Source organism: Paramisgurnus dabryanus, chromosome 10, assembly GCF_030506205.2.
Source record: "Paramisgurnus dabryanus chromosome 10, PD_genome_1.1, whole genome shotgun sequence".
Lineage (NCBI taxonomy): Eukaryota > Metazoa > Chordata > Actinopteri > Cypriniformes > Cobitidae > Paramisgurnus > Paramisgurnus dabryanus.
The window spans coordinates 14578597-14593224 of record NC_133346.1 but is presented as its reverse complement, the minus strand read 5'-3'; the positions used below and the strand labels follow the sequence as shown (position 1 = coordinate 14593224).

General features: G+C 37.0%; 2 protein-coding genes across 5 annotated transcripts in view; both read left to right on the top strand.

The window, feature by feature from the left end:
* The window catches only part of slc7a1a (solute carrier family 7 member 1a), a 29928-nt gene extending 24776 nt beyond the window's left edge, over positions 1-5152 (top strand). For all 3 annotated transcript variants that reach the window (XM_065290688.2, XM_065290687.2, XM_065290689.2), the window contains 5 exons: positions 767-869; positions 1058-1263; positions 1344-1495; positions 1931-2039; positions 2414-5152. In XM_065290688.2, coding sequence (XP_065146760.1) covers positions 767-869; positions 1058-1263; positions 1344-1495; positions 1931-2039; positions 2414-2604 — 761 coding nt within the window. In that variant the 3' untranslated portion in view covers positions 2605-5152. The remainder of the gene's footprint in view (positions 1-766; positions 870-1057; positions 1264-1343; positions 1496-1930; positions 2040-2413) is intronic.
* Positions 5153-5702: 550 nt separating this feature from the next.
* The window catches only part of mtus2a (microtubule associated tumor suppressor candidate 2a), a 93918-nt gene continuing 84992 nt past the window's right edge, over positions 5703-14628 (top strand). For both annotated transcript variants that reach the window (XM_065290686.2, XM_065290685.2), the window contains exon 1: positions 5703-5784. The gene's annotated coding sequence lies outside the window, so the exon portion shown is untranslated. The remainder of the gene's footprint in view (positions 5785-14628) is intronic.

The window sequence follows — 14628 nt, the reverse complement described above, 5'->3', positions numbered from 1 at the left end:
TAGTGCTACTTAGCTGTATTTTTTAAGTTATGAAGGTTTAAATCAAAACAAACCAACTGCAGTTGAATTGATATTAATTGGAATGCACAACCAAAATTGAGATTTCTGAAAAATAAAAAAAAATAGTTATCTCATTTAGCAACAAAACTCTTCAAATATACCTGTGCGACTTGTGACTGGTTTTGTGGTCCAGGGTCACAATTATTGTTTTAAATGTTATTTATAATGTTTGTTGTTTACCTCAGGGAGCAAAACATTACTTAATATATTATGGTTTGAATATAATACTAGTTTTACAACAACTGTAATTAATTAATTATTAATTAGTTAATATTAATTAGTTAATATTAATTATTAATTAAAATGTATTTAAATTAAAATGCAGTTCTTTTAGTGTCTAAATTTACCATGATTTGTGGGAACTGTCAGAAATAAACTATAAATTATAAAGAAAATTGCATATTGAAAAAATTTAAAGAAAACATACTTTTTTATTATAATTTTATATATATATATTATTCAGTTCTGCATGAATGGTTTAAAGAGGAAAACAAGGCACAAATAGATTTTGGATGTAGGAACATTTAAGTACGTACTATATTTGCTTTACCTGGAAATAAGCTTGTAAATTAAATGTTACGCTGGCCTAAAATATTATACCTTCAATAAACAAGGCTTATTATTCTTATAAATATTGTTATTGTAAATGTTCGAATGGCTTACGGTAGTAAAGCAGTTATAAATACTTTGTTTTGATCACATGCAGCTATCATGGCTTTCCTGTTTGATCTGAAGGACCTGGTCGATCTGATGTCTATAGGAACACTTCTGGCGTACACGCTGGTTGCTGCCTGCGTTCTAGTACTCAGGTTGGCATTTCAAGTCATTGCAAAAGTGTTTCTGTAGCTCTCTTGCAAAGGCCATAGGTTTGATCCCAGGGAACACACATACAAAAAAAAATGTATATCTTGAATGTAATTCACTTTGGATTAAAGCGTCTGCCAAATGCTTAAACTGAAACAATATCTAACACATCTCATATATTTTTATTTTATAGGTATCAGCCTGAACATTTCAGTCAGACGTATCACATAGCGAATACACATGAAGAAATGGAGATGACCGAGTCCATAAGTACCCCAAGCTTGGGAATTCTGCCCGGCTTAGAGGAACGTTTCAGCTTTAAAACCCTGCTGTTCCCCGACATCACCGAACCCTCCAACCTATCCGGTTTCGCGGTTAATATCTGTGCGAGTCTTCTCGGTATGAAATTATGTCATTCTAAGACTCTAAGTTAGATGATTTTTTTTTTTCGAGATTAGTAACTAAATAGTCTTTTCCAGGTGTGCTGATCCTCACTTTCAGTATGTTGGCCGTTCTGGGTGGAACAGCAGTGTGGAATATCATCACTCTCAGTGTGCTGTTTGGTCTCTGTCTCATTCTCACGTTTATCATCTGGAGACAACCGGAGAGTAAAACCAAGCTCTCTTTTAAGGTCAGACCCCAGGGGCTTGTTACTCCACATACAACAAAGTACCAGGATGTAATTGCACTCATTAAAACAATCATTTCAGAGGTAGATTTACTATTTATAGTTGGTTTAATTTAATCCCACAGTGCTTAATCTGATGTTGCGTATTAATGATTAAACACAGAAAGCCAAACAGTTTTTCCATCAGTTGCCTACCATAACACTTGTTCCTAAGTTACTGAATTTTTAGATAGCATCACATGTATCCTTCTTATTGAAGGCCAATCCTAAAATGCAATGTAATGAGTCGATAATATAATTAAATAAAAAATATTATATTTATTTTATAGCGAATAGATCACCAGTGAGTTTGTATGTGTGGCAGCAAAGCAGCATACTAAATTGAGAAGTTGCATATTTGCATTGCCAATATTAATGATTTTTGCTTTATTCCATTAGGTTCCTTTACTGCCTTTTTTACCAGTGGTCAGCATGTTTGTAAACGTGTACCTGATGATGCAACTAGATCGAGGCACCTGGATACGATTCGCCATCTGGATGTCTATAGGTAAATACTAGTGTACATACAGTGGCCCTATAGCTCACCTGGGAGAGCATTGCATAGCTGCGTAAAAGGTCATGTGTTTGATCACCATGAAACATAGGTCCTAATAAAATGTATGCGTAATGCATGTAATGTAAATGTACACATTTGGCAGACGCTTTTATCCAAAGCAACTTACAGTGCATTACAAGGTATCCCTAGGTTCATGACCTTTTGTGCTGCTAATGCAATGCTGTACCACTGATACATACAAGATTGGTTTTGTGGTCCAGGGTCACATTTGACAATAATGAATGAGCTCCAGGGAGAAATTATCAAGAAACACTTGGCACATACGCAATTAATGATTTGTGTCATTATCCCTCTGTTATCCTCAGGTTTCGTAATATACTTTGGCTACGGAATCTGGCACAGTAATGAAGGCACACTGGCCCATTCCAGTATCGACGAGGAACTTAATGTGTACAAACCCGTCTCCAGTCAAAACAGGGACTCTGTGACCCCAGAAAAGGAGGCTTTTCTTAGTAATGGACACGAATCCAGGATGGATATGGATGGCGAGCTCTAAGAGTGTGAAACAGTGTTACGTTATTTACTAGAACTTTACATTAAAGCACAAGGAGGTTCTGATGAGAACAAACCGTTATTATGTAATCATATGGAGCTCTATGGCTGATGCATCTATCTTATGGAATCTGAGGGGCTCTTTTAGGGGGCACGGTTGAAAACATTTTCAGTATTTCACTCGAGGATTTTGTTTCACATATTTGAGGTAACCAAAACAGGCGCAGGACCTTTCATTGGGTGGCTATAGATAATGATCATAAAATCAAACAGTGATAGCCGCTTTCTACGGTAATTGAACTTGTGCCTTTCGTCTTAATATTGCAACAGAAGCAAAATCAGAGTCACTCTTCCTCTTGATAAAAGTTTGATCTGTCTTTAGGGGTTTTATGTATGTGGACCCTTAGAAAAAGGAAGAGAGGGAAAAATGTTTTCAAATCATGCTTGGCTTTTCTGCTTCATTACTGTGTTGTGTGTGTTTAAGGCCTCATAGGAAACTTCTACTGGTTTGAACTGCCCTTAACCAGAATATGTAGGTTTTACCGGTTCACCCAGACTAGACTGTTAGGTAGTAGGACCACCTGGTGGTGTGGCAGGGAAATTGCAAGTGTTCGTTGTCACAGTGCTGGCTACTGTGTTTTGTGCAGATTTTTTGGTTGCTTAATTTTGCAGATGTAGACAAGCTGTGGAGAGCAGCTAACATTGGTGTGCTTTGGAAATGTACTTTTTTGCACCATGTTGCATCATGCACATCCCTTTTGAAAATGGATCATGGTTAACCATTTGATTTAAATTTTTATTATAAATACTAACCATTTACTATAGTAAATGTGTTTTAGTAACCATGGTGTTTTGGCATATTGATTATCATTTGTGAAACCATACTGTACTCTAACAAATGGTATGGTTACTGTAACAAAAGCATAGATAATTTGTTGTAAACATAGTTTAACTATAGTAACCATGGTTTTATTTGTAGTGAAACCATGTTAAAAATATTAAGTAATATACAGCATATATATTTCATGCTTTTCATATATACTTCATTTGTCTGTCTGAATATTTTTAGACTTCAAAATTAACTATAGATGCTACGATAGAAAAAAGTATATATATAAAAAATAAAAAATGTTTGCATGCAGGTAAACTTGTCTACTCAACTAACATTAAGTGAAGTTATATTTTAAAAACTATTTGAATGCTAAACATAATCAGAGCAGCATTGGAAATACAAAAAAAAAAAAATTTATTTCGTCAAATATGCTTGCTACTTCAAAAAGTTGTTCAGCATAAATCAATGCTTTTAATAAGGAAGTCTGGGAAGTAGAAAGGTAAGACCATGGGTGAGTATAACCCCGATTTACATAAATCAGACAATACATCCTACTGTGAAATTTGGCCGAAGTATTATGTTAAAAACAGTTATGAGGTAAAAACGAACAGTACATTTTAAATGTGAGATACACTAGCTGCCAAAAACTTTTCTGTATTCCAGTTGGTTTGCGCTGGAGCATAATTGACATTTGTGCTAACCAAATAGGTATCCCATTTGACCTCTAATGCACAAAATTGCCAAAAAAAACCCATGACATTTACAAGTCAGACCTCAGGATAATATAGTATCAAAGGTATGTTATTATATGATCTTCTACAACCAACATTCTGTCTGCCGTTCTATGTTTATATTCCATGCAGTAAATGATTTGTAAATAGCAAGTGATACTCTTGACAATGCTGAAAGCAATAATGTATGTTCAGAGGCCTAGTTCATGTTTTGGTTACACTGATTTTAAGTTGAATATAAAGTTTTGTTGTCATATGTGTGTTTATGTTATAGCATCTATGTGTTGAGAAGGTAAAACATTTTGAAATTGAAAACAAAAAATAAATTACACAAAGCAGCCATACTTTTAATGGCATGTACTGTGGGTTTCACTGTAAAAAAAGTTGGTTTAACTTACAATGTTACCTGGTTAATACAACTTAAAAATATTAGTTGATAATTTTACTTTTTTTGAGTTAACTAATATTTTTTAAGTTGAATTAACTCAAAATTTTAAGGCAAGCAGGTAACTTGAAAAAAAAAGTTTTTACAGTGAATGGTTATTAAGCAGATAAATATTCAGTAAATGAATAATGCATTTGCAATAAATATATATTTGTGCTGGTGTAACAAAAGCTCTTGAATTTATTATGCTTATATGTAATACTTCATATTGTTGATAGAAAACTATATAATGGATGGCAATAACATGGATTGTGAAAACAAAATAAACTGTAAGTAAAAATATATATGTGATTTAACCTTATAGATTACATAGGCTTGTGCCTCTGTTAGCTATGAGAATTAACATAATGTGAAACTGTAACTGCAAACCTACTTTGACTTAGACAATAATTGTTGTCATTTTATGTGCTTATTTTGGACCATTTAATGTGGTGCATTTGTTGTACATTGTATTTAGTCCTCGTTTAACGTGTACTGTATGTCTTCATTGTAAATGGCTGTCTACTGTTTTAATGTGTTGCTGTAAATAAAAAATAACTCATTTTGGAAATGTATTTTTGTCTACGTTTTATTTTCACATCACTTCACATTAATTGTAATTAGTTTAATCCAAATGATATATTAAATGGCTCCCCTCTTGTAAAAATAGGCAAAAAAAATGTGTTTACCTCACTGCCTGGCATCAGATTAAGTGCGGGATGACGTCATAAAAACGTTGATCCATATTGGTGAAATAAGTGAAAGGATGTTCATTTTAAACGCTTTATATTTTCCAAATGCGAATTTTGATGATGTTTTGGAGCACAGTAGCTTAAAGATATATTTAAAGCAAACATACATACTTAAATGAAACTTAATAATTTGCTTCATTAAATATTTATCATCATCGGAGTTGTCGTGGTTGTTTTGTTCTTTGTTGCCATGACAATAGGCGTCTGGGATCTGATTGCAGTTCATCCCAGCGGCCAGCAGGGGGGGTCACAGGCTGAAGGTGGGTGTTTCACACGGTAGCATCCCGGATGAGAGAGAGAGAGAGAGAGAGAGAGAGAGAGAGAGGTGGGCAGGAAAAAGATGCTGCACTGAAAACAGCGTGTTGAAGCGTGATCATTCAGTCAGTCGGTCCGCTGTGGGAGAGACCGGGTTGGGTAAGGGAAGAGACAGTCTGTGCTTCTTCAAGTAAGTGTTTATGAACTTGATTAGTTAAGAGTTATTGAGAATTTGATCTGAAATAGGAGCTTTAGTGAATTGTTATGAAATATCTTCATGATTCGGTATATGTTATGTGAATGCATTTTTATCTACTGTTATTTTGCTCTGCAAAAGCCCTATATTGATGTTGTAAAAACAATTTACTGAGAAACAATACTAACTATATACTGTTAAAAAATGCAATAATTATATGAATTTACTTTGACTGTATTTTATTTGTATTGTACTTTAAAGGTGTGCTAGAAAGGCATTCTGAAAGTATCAGTTTATTGATGTTTGGTTTCCATAAAATCAACTTCTGTAGTTATAAATGCACCATATGCATTATTTCTTAAAATTTCCTTCTGCTTTATTTTTTCTGGCTAATTCCAGCAATTTCTTTATGTTGTCCTGGATATTTGAACATTACAGTATTACAATTGTGGTTTGTAAAACAGTACCTGTCAATAACACTTGTGATAGACAGACTGACTGATAGACTGATAGATATACAAAACGATTGATAGATACATAAATACATACGTACATACAAATAGATAGATAGATAGATAGATAGATAGATAGATAGATAGATAGATAGATAGATAGATAGATAGATAGATAGATAGATAGATAGATAGATAGATAGGTAGATAGATAGATAGTAGGGGTGGGCGATATGACCAAAATCTTCTATCACGATAGGATTAATTTTATATCATGATAACGATATGTATCACGGTAGAGTTTTTTATGTTTTAATAAGGTTTAAATCTTTAATACCATAGAAATGTTCATAATTCTCACAAAAAACATATACAAGCATAGAAAGAAGATAAAAACAAACAAAACTCAAGCTCTCTGAAGATACACAGTCAATAAGAATGATAATAAATAATTATGCATGTATGTATAGGCCTATATATATTTTTATTTAAGGTAGAAAAGTGATTTAATCAGGAGCAGTGAGAGATTTTTTTCTCAATGCTGTTTGATTAACACGAGTGACAGACAGGAGCAAAATTAGGTAACTTCCCCTTTAAGACCAAAGTCCGGATCCAATACACTGTTACACATGCGCTTTCTCTTTTAGCTGTTTACTTTCTCTTAAGACCTTACTGGTCGTGTTTATGATGATGCTTGCAAAGACGGGAATTTTGACGCATATGTGTATTTAAGGCCAATAAAGCGGGAAAAATGCTCACGAGCTTAATAAGCAGAGGTCGCGCGACTTGCGCGCTCCTCACAGACAGAAAGAGCAGCGGTTGCGCGACTTGTCCGCTCCTGACACACAGAAAGAACGCACGCATACAGATCTGTTGTCTGTGTTTCAATGGCTTAAAATAACTTGTTTTAAAACTGCAGTGCTTAAATACGTGTACAAACGTTACGTTTTCGCGACCACACGCACAGGAGCGTGACGTGGGCACGTAACCTCGATAGAAACGATAGTCCAAAATCTCTACCGGTTGACAAATTTCTACCGGTTAATTTTGTCTACCGGTTTATCGCCCACCCCTAATAGATAGATAGATAGATAGTAAATATAAACACTACAGTCTAAATCCTTACTCCAAACTTATTCACATACACATATTTGTACCTTTCTGTTATCTCATGAGATAAAGATGTAAACATTTCACTAAAGCTATAAATCTGTTCTTTATGAATCAAAGTCTCTATGGGACATATCACAATCCGGAGCCTCAGGCATAGCTTTGAACTGACTAACTTAGCCTGGAAACAAGCTTGACGATAGACACATCCCAAGCAACGATATGGGAATAAATGTTTTTGCATAATTAAATCTTTTTATTTCGACTTTTATCTTTTATAAAAACTCCCATTTTCCATCATTTCTTTTTCTTCCGTTCTCAACAGACCAATTGTCAGCACCTTCACAAATACAGAAACCAATGCAACTGATTTTTAACTCATGCATTTGGCAGGCACTTTTATTTAAAGCTAGTTAAATTGCGTAAAGCTACGTTTCGTGGGAATCGAACCCATGCTCTCTTCTGTTTCAGTTACAGAAATGAAGATAACCGATAATGCTATTGTCTCTCAAGGGGTTGCTAACGGACTAGAAGTGTTAAATTGGTTTAGGAGGAGAGTTCAAATGGATAAAGATATCCAAGGATGTGTTTTTAAGAGATTCTAATTGCCAATACGGCTTAGAAAGACGTTGCCTCCGTACAGGTTTGTGATCCAGTTGTGAATCAATAGGATTTACGCTTTGATACTCAAGTCTCCTTATGAGAATTTAAAGAGGCGATTACTTCTCAGCGATCATTGATGTATTTTGCGTCTAACCCTAAAGCGTCTTTCAACCTTGACCTGACTTCCAAAGCTTGGCTGTCTGTTGTCAACACCAATTCAACTCCAACACAGGAATACTCCTTCTTCTGTCCCAGGATGCAGATCACAAAGCTGGAGAAATTTTGCCTGTGGAGAACATGGTATTTTTCACACTTACCTGTGTTAAAACTCTCCTCTCCTGCAGAGATATGTTGTAAAGTGCCCTGTTTCTTTCCTATCTTCTTGCGGCAGCTCTCATCCCCTTTTCCCCCTGAGACGCTCGCATGGCCTCTGATCTTTCGTCTGGATCAATCTTCCCGTAATTTTGCGCATCCATTTCGCTCCTTCCCTGCTTTTAATTTATTTAACACAGCGACCTTTGTCATGCAAAGTGAGTGAGGAAGGCTGGAATCAAATATTGCTGGATTGTGTGTGATTCCTGTGCTTTGCTATCTTTCCTAGGATTAATTTATTGATGTCTGTGCATAAAATGATACAGACTGTGTCCTTCAGACTGAGAGGAAGTGGAATATGAACTGTTGGCATATGTGTGTGGGTTGTTAATGTATGCAGTCTCTCTTAAATGTAATATTTATTTTGATTCATTCAAATCGAGTTGGTCTCCTAACAGTCTACAGCGACTTATTTTGGTACAAAAATTGCAAATGATAAATCAAAACCACAAACTCTTGCTTTATTTTCTTTCAGACCTGTGTTACTGTGGTAAGCAAATAGTAAATAAATCTTAAACATGTGGATCATCTAAGCAAGCAACCGCGCTGCTTAAAACACCTCTTGAGGATTTATTCTTTCAGTTTTATGTATATTGTAATAGCTTTGTTTTGTATTTTATGTAACCACACTCGGTGTGGTTAGCAAACTAAGATGCAATAAACTTCCATCATGCATTTGATACATAACATCGCCTTGAGGAAAACAATCTCGCTTTACTTTTTTTAATGCTCTGCATTTTGGGAAATGGTGAAAAATGACTCCTACAGAACTGACTCTCAGACGGCGTGCTCCTGCTTGCATTTTCCCGAATCATGACTAAAGATAAAATAAAACATTTGTAAAGAAGCAAGCAATTTGCTTGCCCGTCATATTCTTTCGTTTAATGAAACGCTGGCAGCTATGCATGTGGGGAGACGTTCGGTAATGCACACAAGCTAAAACTGTCTACATGAGTGGGCAGAAATGGTGCAATTTGCTTGAAATACACTTGAGTCACTTAAAACTCACCTTAAATGCATAATATATTTTATACACTGAGCAATAGTATGGATTGCAACACCTTTTACAAGTGATATATGGTGTGGGGTTTTTTTTTCATTGATTAATGTATAGCGCCATGTCAGTTAGATAGTAACATTTTGCAAGCATTTCTGCTGTAGATTAAACCACGTAGATGACTATAATGCCTGCAAATGTTTGTGTTTACACAGGTGCTTTGTGTATAATCTATATGTCCATAGTGTTTCGCTTGTCTAAGCCTTTTCATAGAGTTGAATTGATGTCATTTTGCAGTCTAGGCATGGTATAGCATGTCATTTCTCACTTTAGTTATTAGCTGTTGAAAAAACTAGCTGATAAGTGTAGACTGAAAGCTTCCGGTATTTTCCCAAGAGCGCGTCGGTAATGGGAAGCCACAGCTCTGTCCTTCAAATTGACCTTGATGGCTGAGTTGCATGTTGTGACTGACTAAGTTTGGATTCAGAACCAACCACAGATCTTATTCCCTGTTTGGTGCCCAAGTGGAATTTGCTGCCTCTTTTTTCCTCATATGTCCTTTATGTGCAGCTTGGAGAATAAAGCTGGTGCTGTTAAATCAGTTTTTTTATATAAAACAGCAGGTCAGTTTGGGGTTATGGTGCGATTTTTTCCCCCTGTGGAGCAAGTTACCCCTCGTTCACCTCACACGGGCATCACTCTGTTGGTTTCTCACTCTCCAAAGCCCTAAAGTCTTTTCACTTTCTTTTTTTGACAGCCACACCATTACTGATGGCCTTAAAGGGATAGTTCATCAAAATAATGAAAATCTGTCATCTGTCTGTTTGTTTCTGGGTAATAGTTAAGAATCTTTTTTACAAGATGTAATATATAAGGCTCAGGTGAGACCAGAATGTGTCTGTGAAGTTTCAGGTCAAAATACCCCACAGATCATTTATTAAAAGATTTCCAAAATGCCCCTTTTTGGGTGGAAGCATTTTGTGCTGTTTTAGCGTCTGTACCTTTAAATGCAAATAAGCGTCTGCTCCTCACTCCCTTACCAAAAGAGACTCCTGATTCCTGTGAATACAATGTATTTCACTATTGAGATATGGCAGACAGGTGTACAACTCACAGAGGGTGGAAATTATGGTTATGCAGGACTGTCAGTCAGTGGCTGTGGGTGGGACTTTATCAGTGTGACATCACATTAACAAGAGAATCAAAGCGGCATGTCTAATGAGACTGCTTTGGATAATTTGGGTTTAAAAAATAGGAGTGGGTGGATTTTTTTCATTGTAGGGTGGTTGTGTTCACACACTGCCAACACACATTTATGTCTAAACACCTTGTAAAAGTGGATTTGCATAATAGGTTCTCTTTCAGAAATGCTGGTTTGTTTAAACCCCCTGTTGGGTGAAATACAAACCCAATCACTGGGTTTAAAAAGCACCTATCGTCCGATTCTCAATTTTATATTTCATTTGCTGTGTAAGTGTGTATTAATACATGTTAAGGATATGCAAAAGGTACATACCCCAAAGTAGGGGTGTCAATTTATGCAATTTTCCATATTCTGTGATCGTTTAAATTAACAATCAACCAATCAAATAATTGTTAACTTTAAAAGTGCAATAAGCCTTTACTGCAGAGATGCCTATATTATGGAGATGGCAACCTTCCATTAGAAAACACGCAACGGTCAACTTGGCTACTAGTGACATTTTCAAAGTCAATTTACCCGACAATCAAGTTTGTCTATATTTTACCCAATAGGTTGAAAGAACCCAGCACTTTTTGAAGTGTGGTATGAGGTGCATAAAGATTTTATTTCTTGCTCATCCAATTCTTATCTTCTCAAATTCTCTCTTTCTGTTTTCTTTCACTCTCTTTCTCTGTCATCCTTTATTCCTTACTCCTTTCATAAGATCCTCATATCCTTCTCATTAATTACAGTCTCCCTGCCTTTGTGTCTGGATAGGAAGCGGCATATCTCCATCTAATTAATCACATCACTGTAACGGTTACGGCCGTCGTCTCGGGCCAGACAGCCGCTGAGGTCAGAGCCAAGAGAGAGCAGTAATAAAGCACTCACTGACCACAGTTTCCATTCATCGGAAAACCTTCTCTCTTGCATGTACCGCTGATATTAAACCCTTGCTTTAATTTTTTACATAAAGAAAACCTGGAAATGAGGATATAAGATACTAGAGGGATGATTTATGGGATTGACTGACAGCTCATTTGTGATTTGATGACAGTCAAACTCAAAGGTTAAACATCAACAGAGGTGATTTTTTATTTCGTCACGGTCACATCTGTGGAGCAGTGATTCAACAGCGTGGCACATTCCTTAAGTGTAAATGAGTCATTTTGTATTTTTAGGACTGTTGCTGGTTCATAGAGAAGCTAAGAAAGGATTTGTGTATGTGTGTGTATGTGTGGGGCGGGGTCTCAATGCGGTACGCTGTCACTCTTCCACTCCACGCCGCTCTGCACGAGGCATTGTGTGTATTCAACCATGCCTTTCTGTTTACACCACTTTTGCACGATGGGAAGCACAGTCAAAGTCATTGATATACAGAAAAGGGTCCTTTAAAGAGAAAGAAGTCCTTTAAAGGAAAGACCAAAACAGATATGAGGATGAGATTGGATTGTTCAAATTAATAGACAATGAGCATGTTTGTTCCACAGTATGAACAATTATTGGTTAATATCCTGATTTTTTTGCTGAATATATGTAAAGCCAAAATGAAGGACATGCAGCATAATCACGAAGGAAAAATCTCAATAAATCTGTGCAGTTATTGGCTCAGAACTGCTAACACCCCCCTGCTTTCCTCCAGTGACTCCCCAGACGCTCTGCAGAATATTTTAACCCTTTCACGCTGCTTTACATTACACTTGTGTTTGGGGAGGGCATGAACCTATCCCCAGCCCCCTAGGGCACAGACCTTTGTTCAGGATTTTGAATAGTCTGATATATCCTCGAAATCGAGAATTTTAAATTATGAACCTATAATTTATGTCTATCCTTAAAAAATGCATCTGCAGAGGAAGAAAAGATTGTTCATTGCTAGGTAAATACAGGAAAAACTGGTTCCATTCTTATTTGAAACCAACTTGCTTAACAATTGATTTCAGACACTTTTTCACATTGTAAATGTGTCCTTAGCAGAATATTATAAATTGAATAATATGCATTATAGTATTTTTCTTTGTATAGACATCTGGTGGGGTTTGATGCTGTGTTGCATTGCAGTGTGTGTGTTCATGGGACCTTGACTGACAGATGTGTGTACGTGTGTTAGATCAGAGGATCCAGCATCAGGACAAAGATCCAGAGCACATGTGGCATAGATGTAGTCATGCTTCTTTGTGTACATACTGAAGTCTATAAGCAGAGTCTAGACAAAGAGCTGCCCTCGCTCGCCCTGCGAGTGAATGAGTCTCGCCGCAGTCATAAAATGCGTCTGCCGTCCTGGGCGAATCAGTTGTTGAGGTGGTGGCGGAGAACGAGGGAGAAAAGGAGGTAGAGAGAGGGGTGTTGGGGGAAGGGTTCGAATCTTTCTTTGTTTCATTTTTCATGAAAACCCTGTGGTGTGTAGGCAGCCTGTCCTGTCCTGCGAGGAGATTGCAGGAGTAATTGCTGGTGCAGCTTTTTAGGAGGAGGGGGTTCTTTTCGAACACCAGGAGGAGGCAAAATTTGTTTTCAATTGATTTAGATCATCTCAGGGCTTCAACACGTCTCTCTGAAAGTGCCATGCACCAATTTGACCTCCACACAAAAACCTTTGAAATTGTAATATTTATTATTTTGTCATAAATAATATTCTACAGCTTGGTTTATGGAGATACATACAAATACTCTTCCAGCTTATGCCTAATTAAACGACATACGATTTGCCAGTAAACAAGTCAAATTTGTTTAACTTTGACCCTTATGAACTATCTGGGCAGCATAAATTTTGGCAATAGAGGGAAACTTTTTTAAATTTTAACACACTGACATCTTGCTAGAAAAATCTCTAGTTTCTTGTGAAATCTTCACTTTACAACAGTGATGTACACTTTTTATAGTTTGTGTGTGTGTGTGTGTGTGTGCATGTGAATATAGTCACAGGAGGAGAGAGAGAGAGAGAGAGAGAGAGAGAGAGAGAGAGAGAGAGAGAGGTGTTGCGTGTCTCAGGGTAAGTGTCATTTTCTCACTATGAGGTGTGAAGGGGCGGCAATTGTAGGGCTGAGAGGTCAATGTTTTTATTTCTGGATGGAGAATCAAGTGTGGGGATGTGTGCTTGTCTTCATCTGTCAAATGTCAGTCACACCTAGCTTGTGTGTGTCTGTGACGTGTGAATGACATGCAAGTGTGTGTGTGTGTGTGTGTGTGTGTGTGTGTGTGTGTGTGTGTGTGTGTGTGTGTGTGTGTGTGTGTGCGTGCGTGCGTGCGTGCGTGCGTGCGTGCGTGCGTGCGTGCGTGCGTGCGTGCGTGCGTGCGTGTGTGTTTCAGCACGCATCTGTGTTATCGAGCCTGCAGGCGTTTCATCTGTAATTGCCTCAGTGCCAAAACATAAACATGCATGTTTGACTCTTGAAGCATTTACATGCTGTTATATATAGTGATGTTGCTGTGTTATGATTATAGGATTTTAAACGAGTTATAGCAGGAGTTTTTTTGTAGCGCTTTTCTGCTTTGCAAGGCGTGTGAAAATTTACTGTGACCCCAGTTTATGGTGATGTTTGTAACTCATTAACATTCATGCATTTGGCGAACGTTTTCATCCGAAACAACTTAGCCCTGGGTATAGTCTGTTTTTAACACATACGCGAGCTGTGAGCGTACGCGCACAGTCTAACTGTACATTCACACCGCGGCTGATTTGAGCTTTCAAAGTTACCGGAAGTCATTCATTTACTGGCTTCTCTCATCTGCAAGGAGAGTCAAATCCATCGGCGTCGCGTTTCGGGTTTTTTTGTGAGCGACCAGAGCTAAAATACCTCTCGTGGCCTATACATACTCCTGTACGCAGTGTTTAAAAAAATTCGACGATGGAATATAGACCCTAGCGTACGCGTTAAAATTGCGACCATCTTTTTTACAGTGCATTCATTCCGATGTTCCCTGAGAATCAAACATACAATCTTTGCACTGCTAGCACAATGCTTTACCAACAGATCTACAGGTTCATGTATAAGGTTTGTCGTGTGTAGGAAAAGATAATTATGTAGTTTTCAGTGATATTGAATGTTTTACGTCAAGCAATACTTGAGACTTGATGGTCTGTCAATCAGCATTGTTGTGTTTCTGTTATCACGCAAATTTCGTAT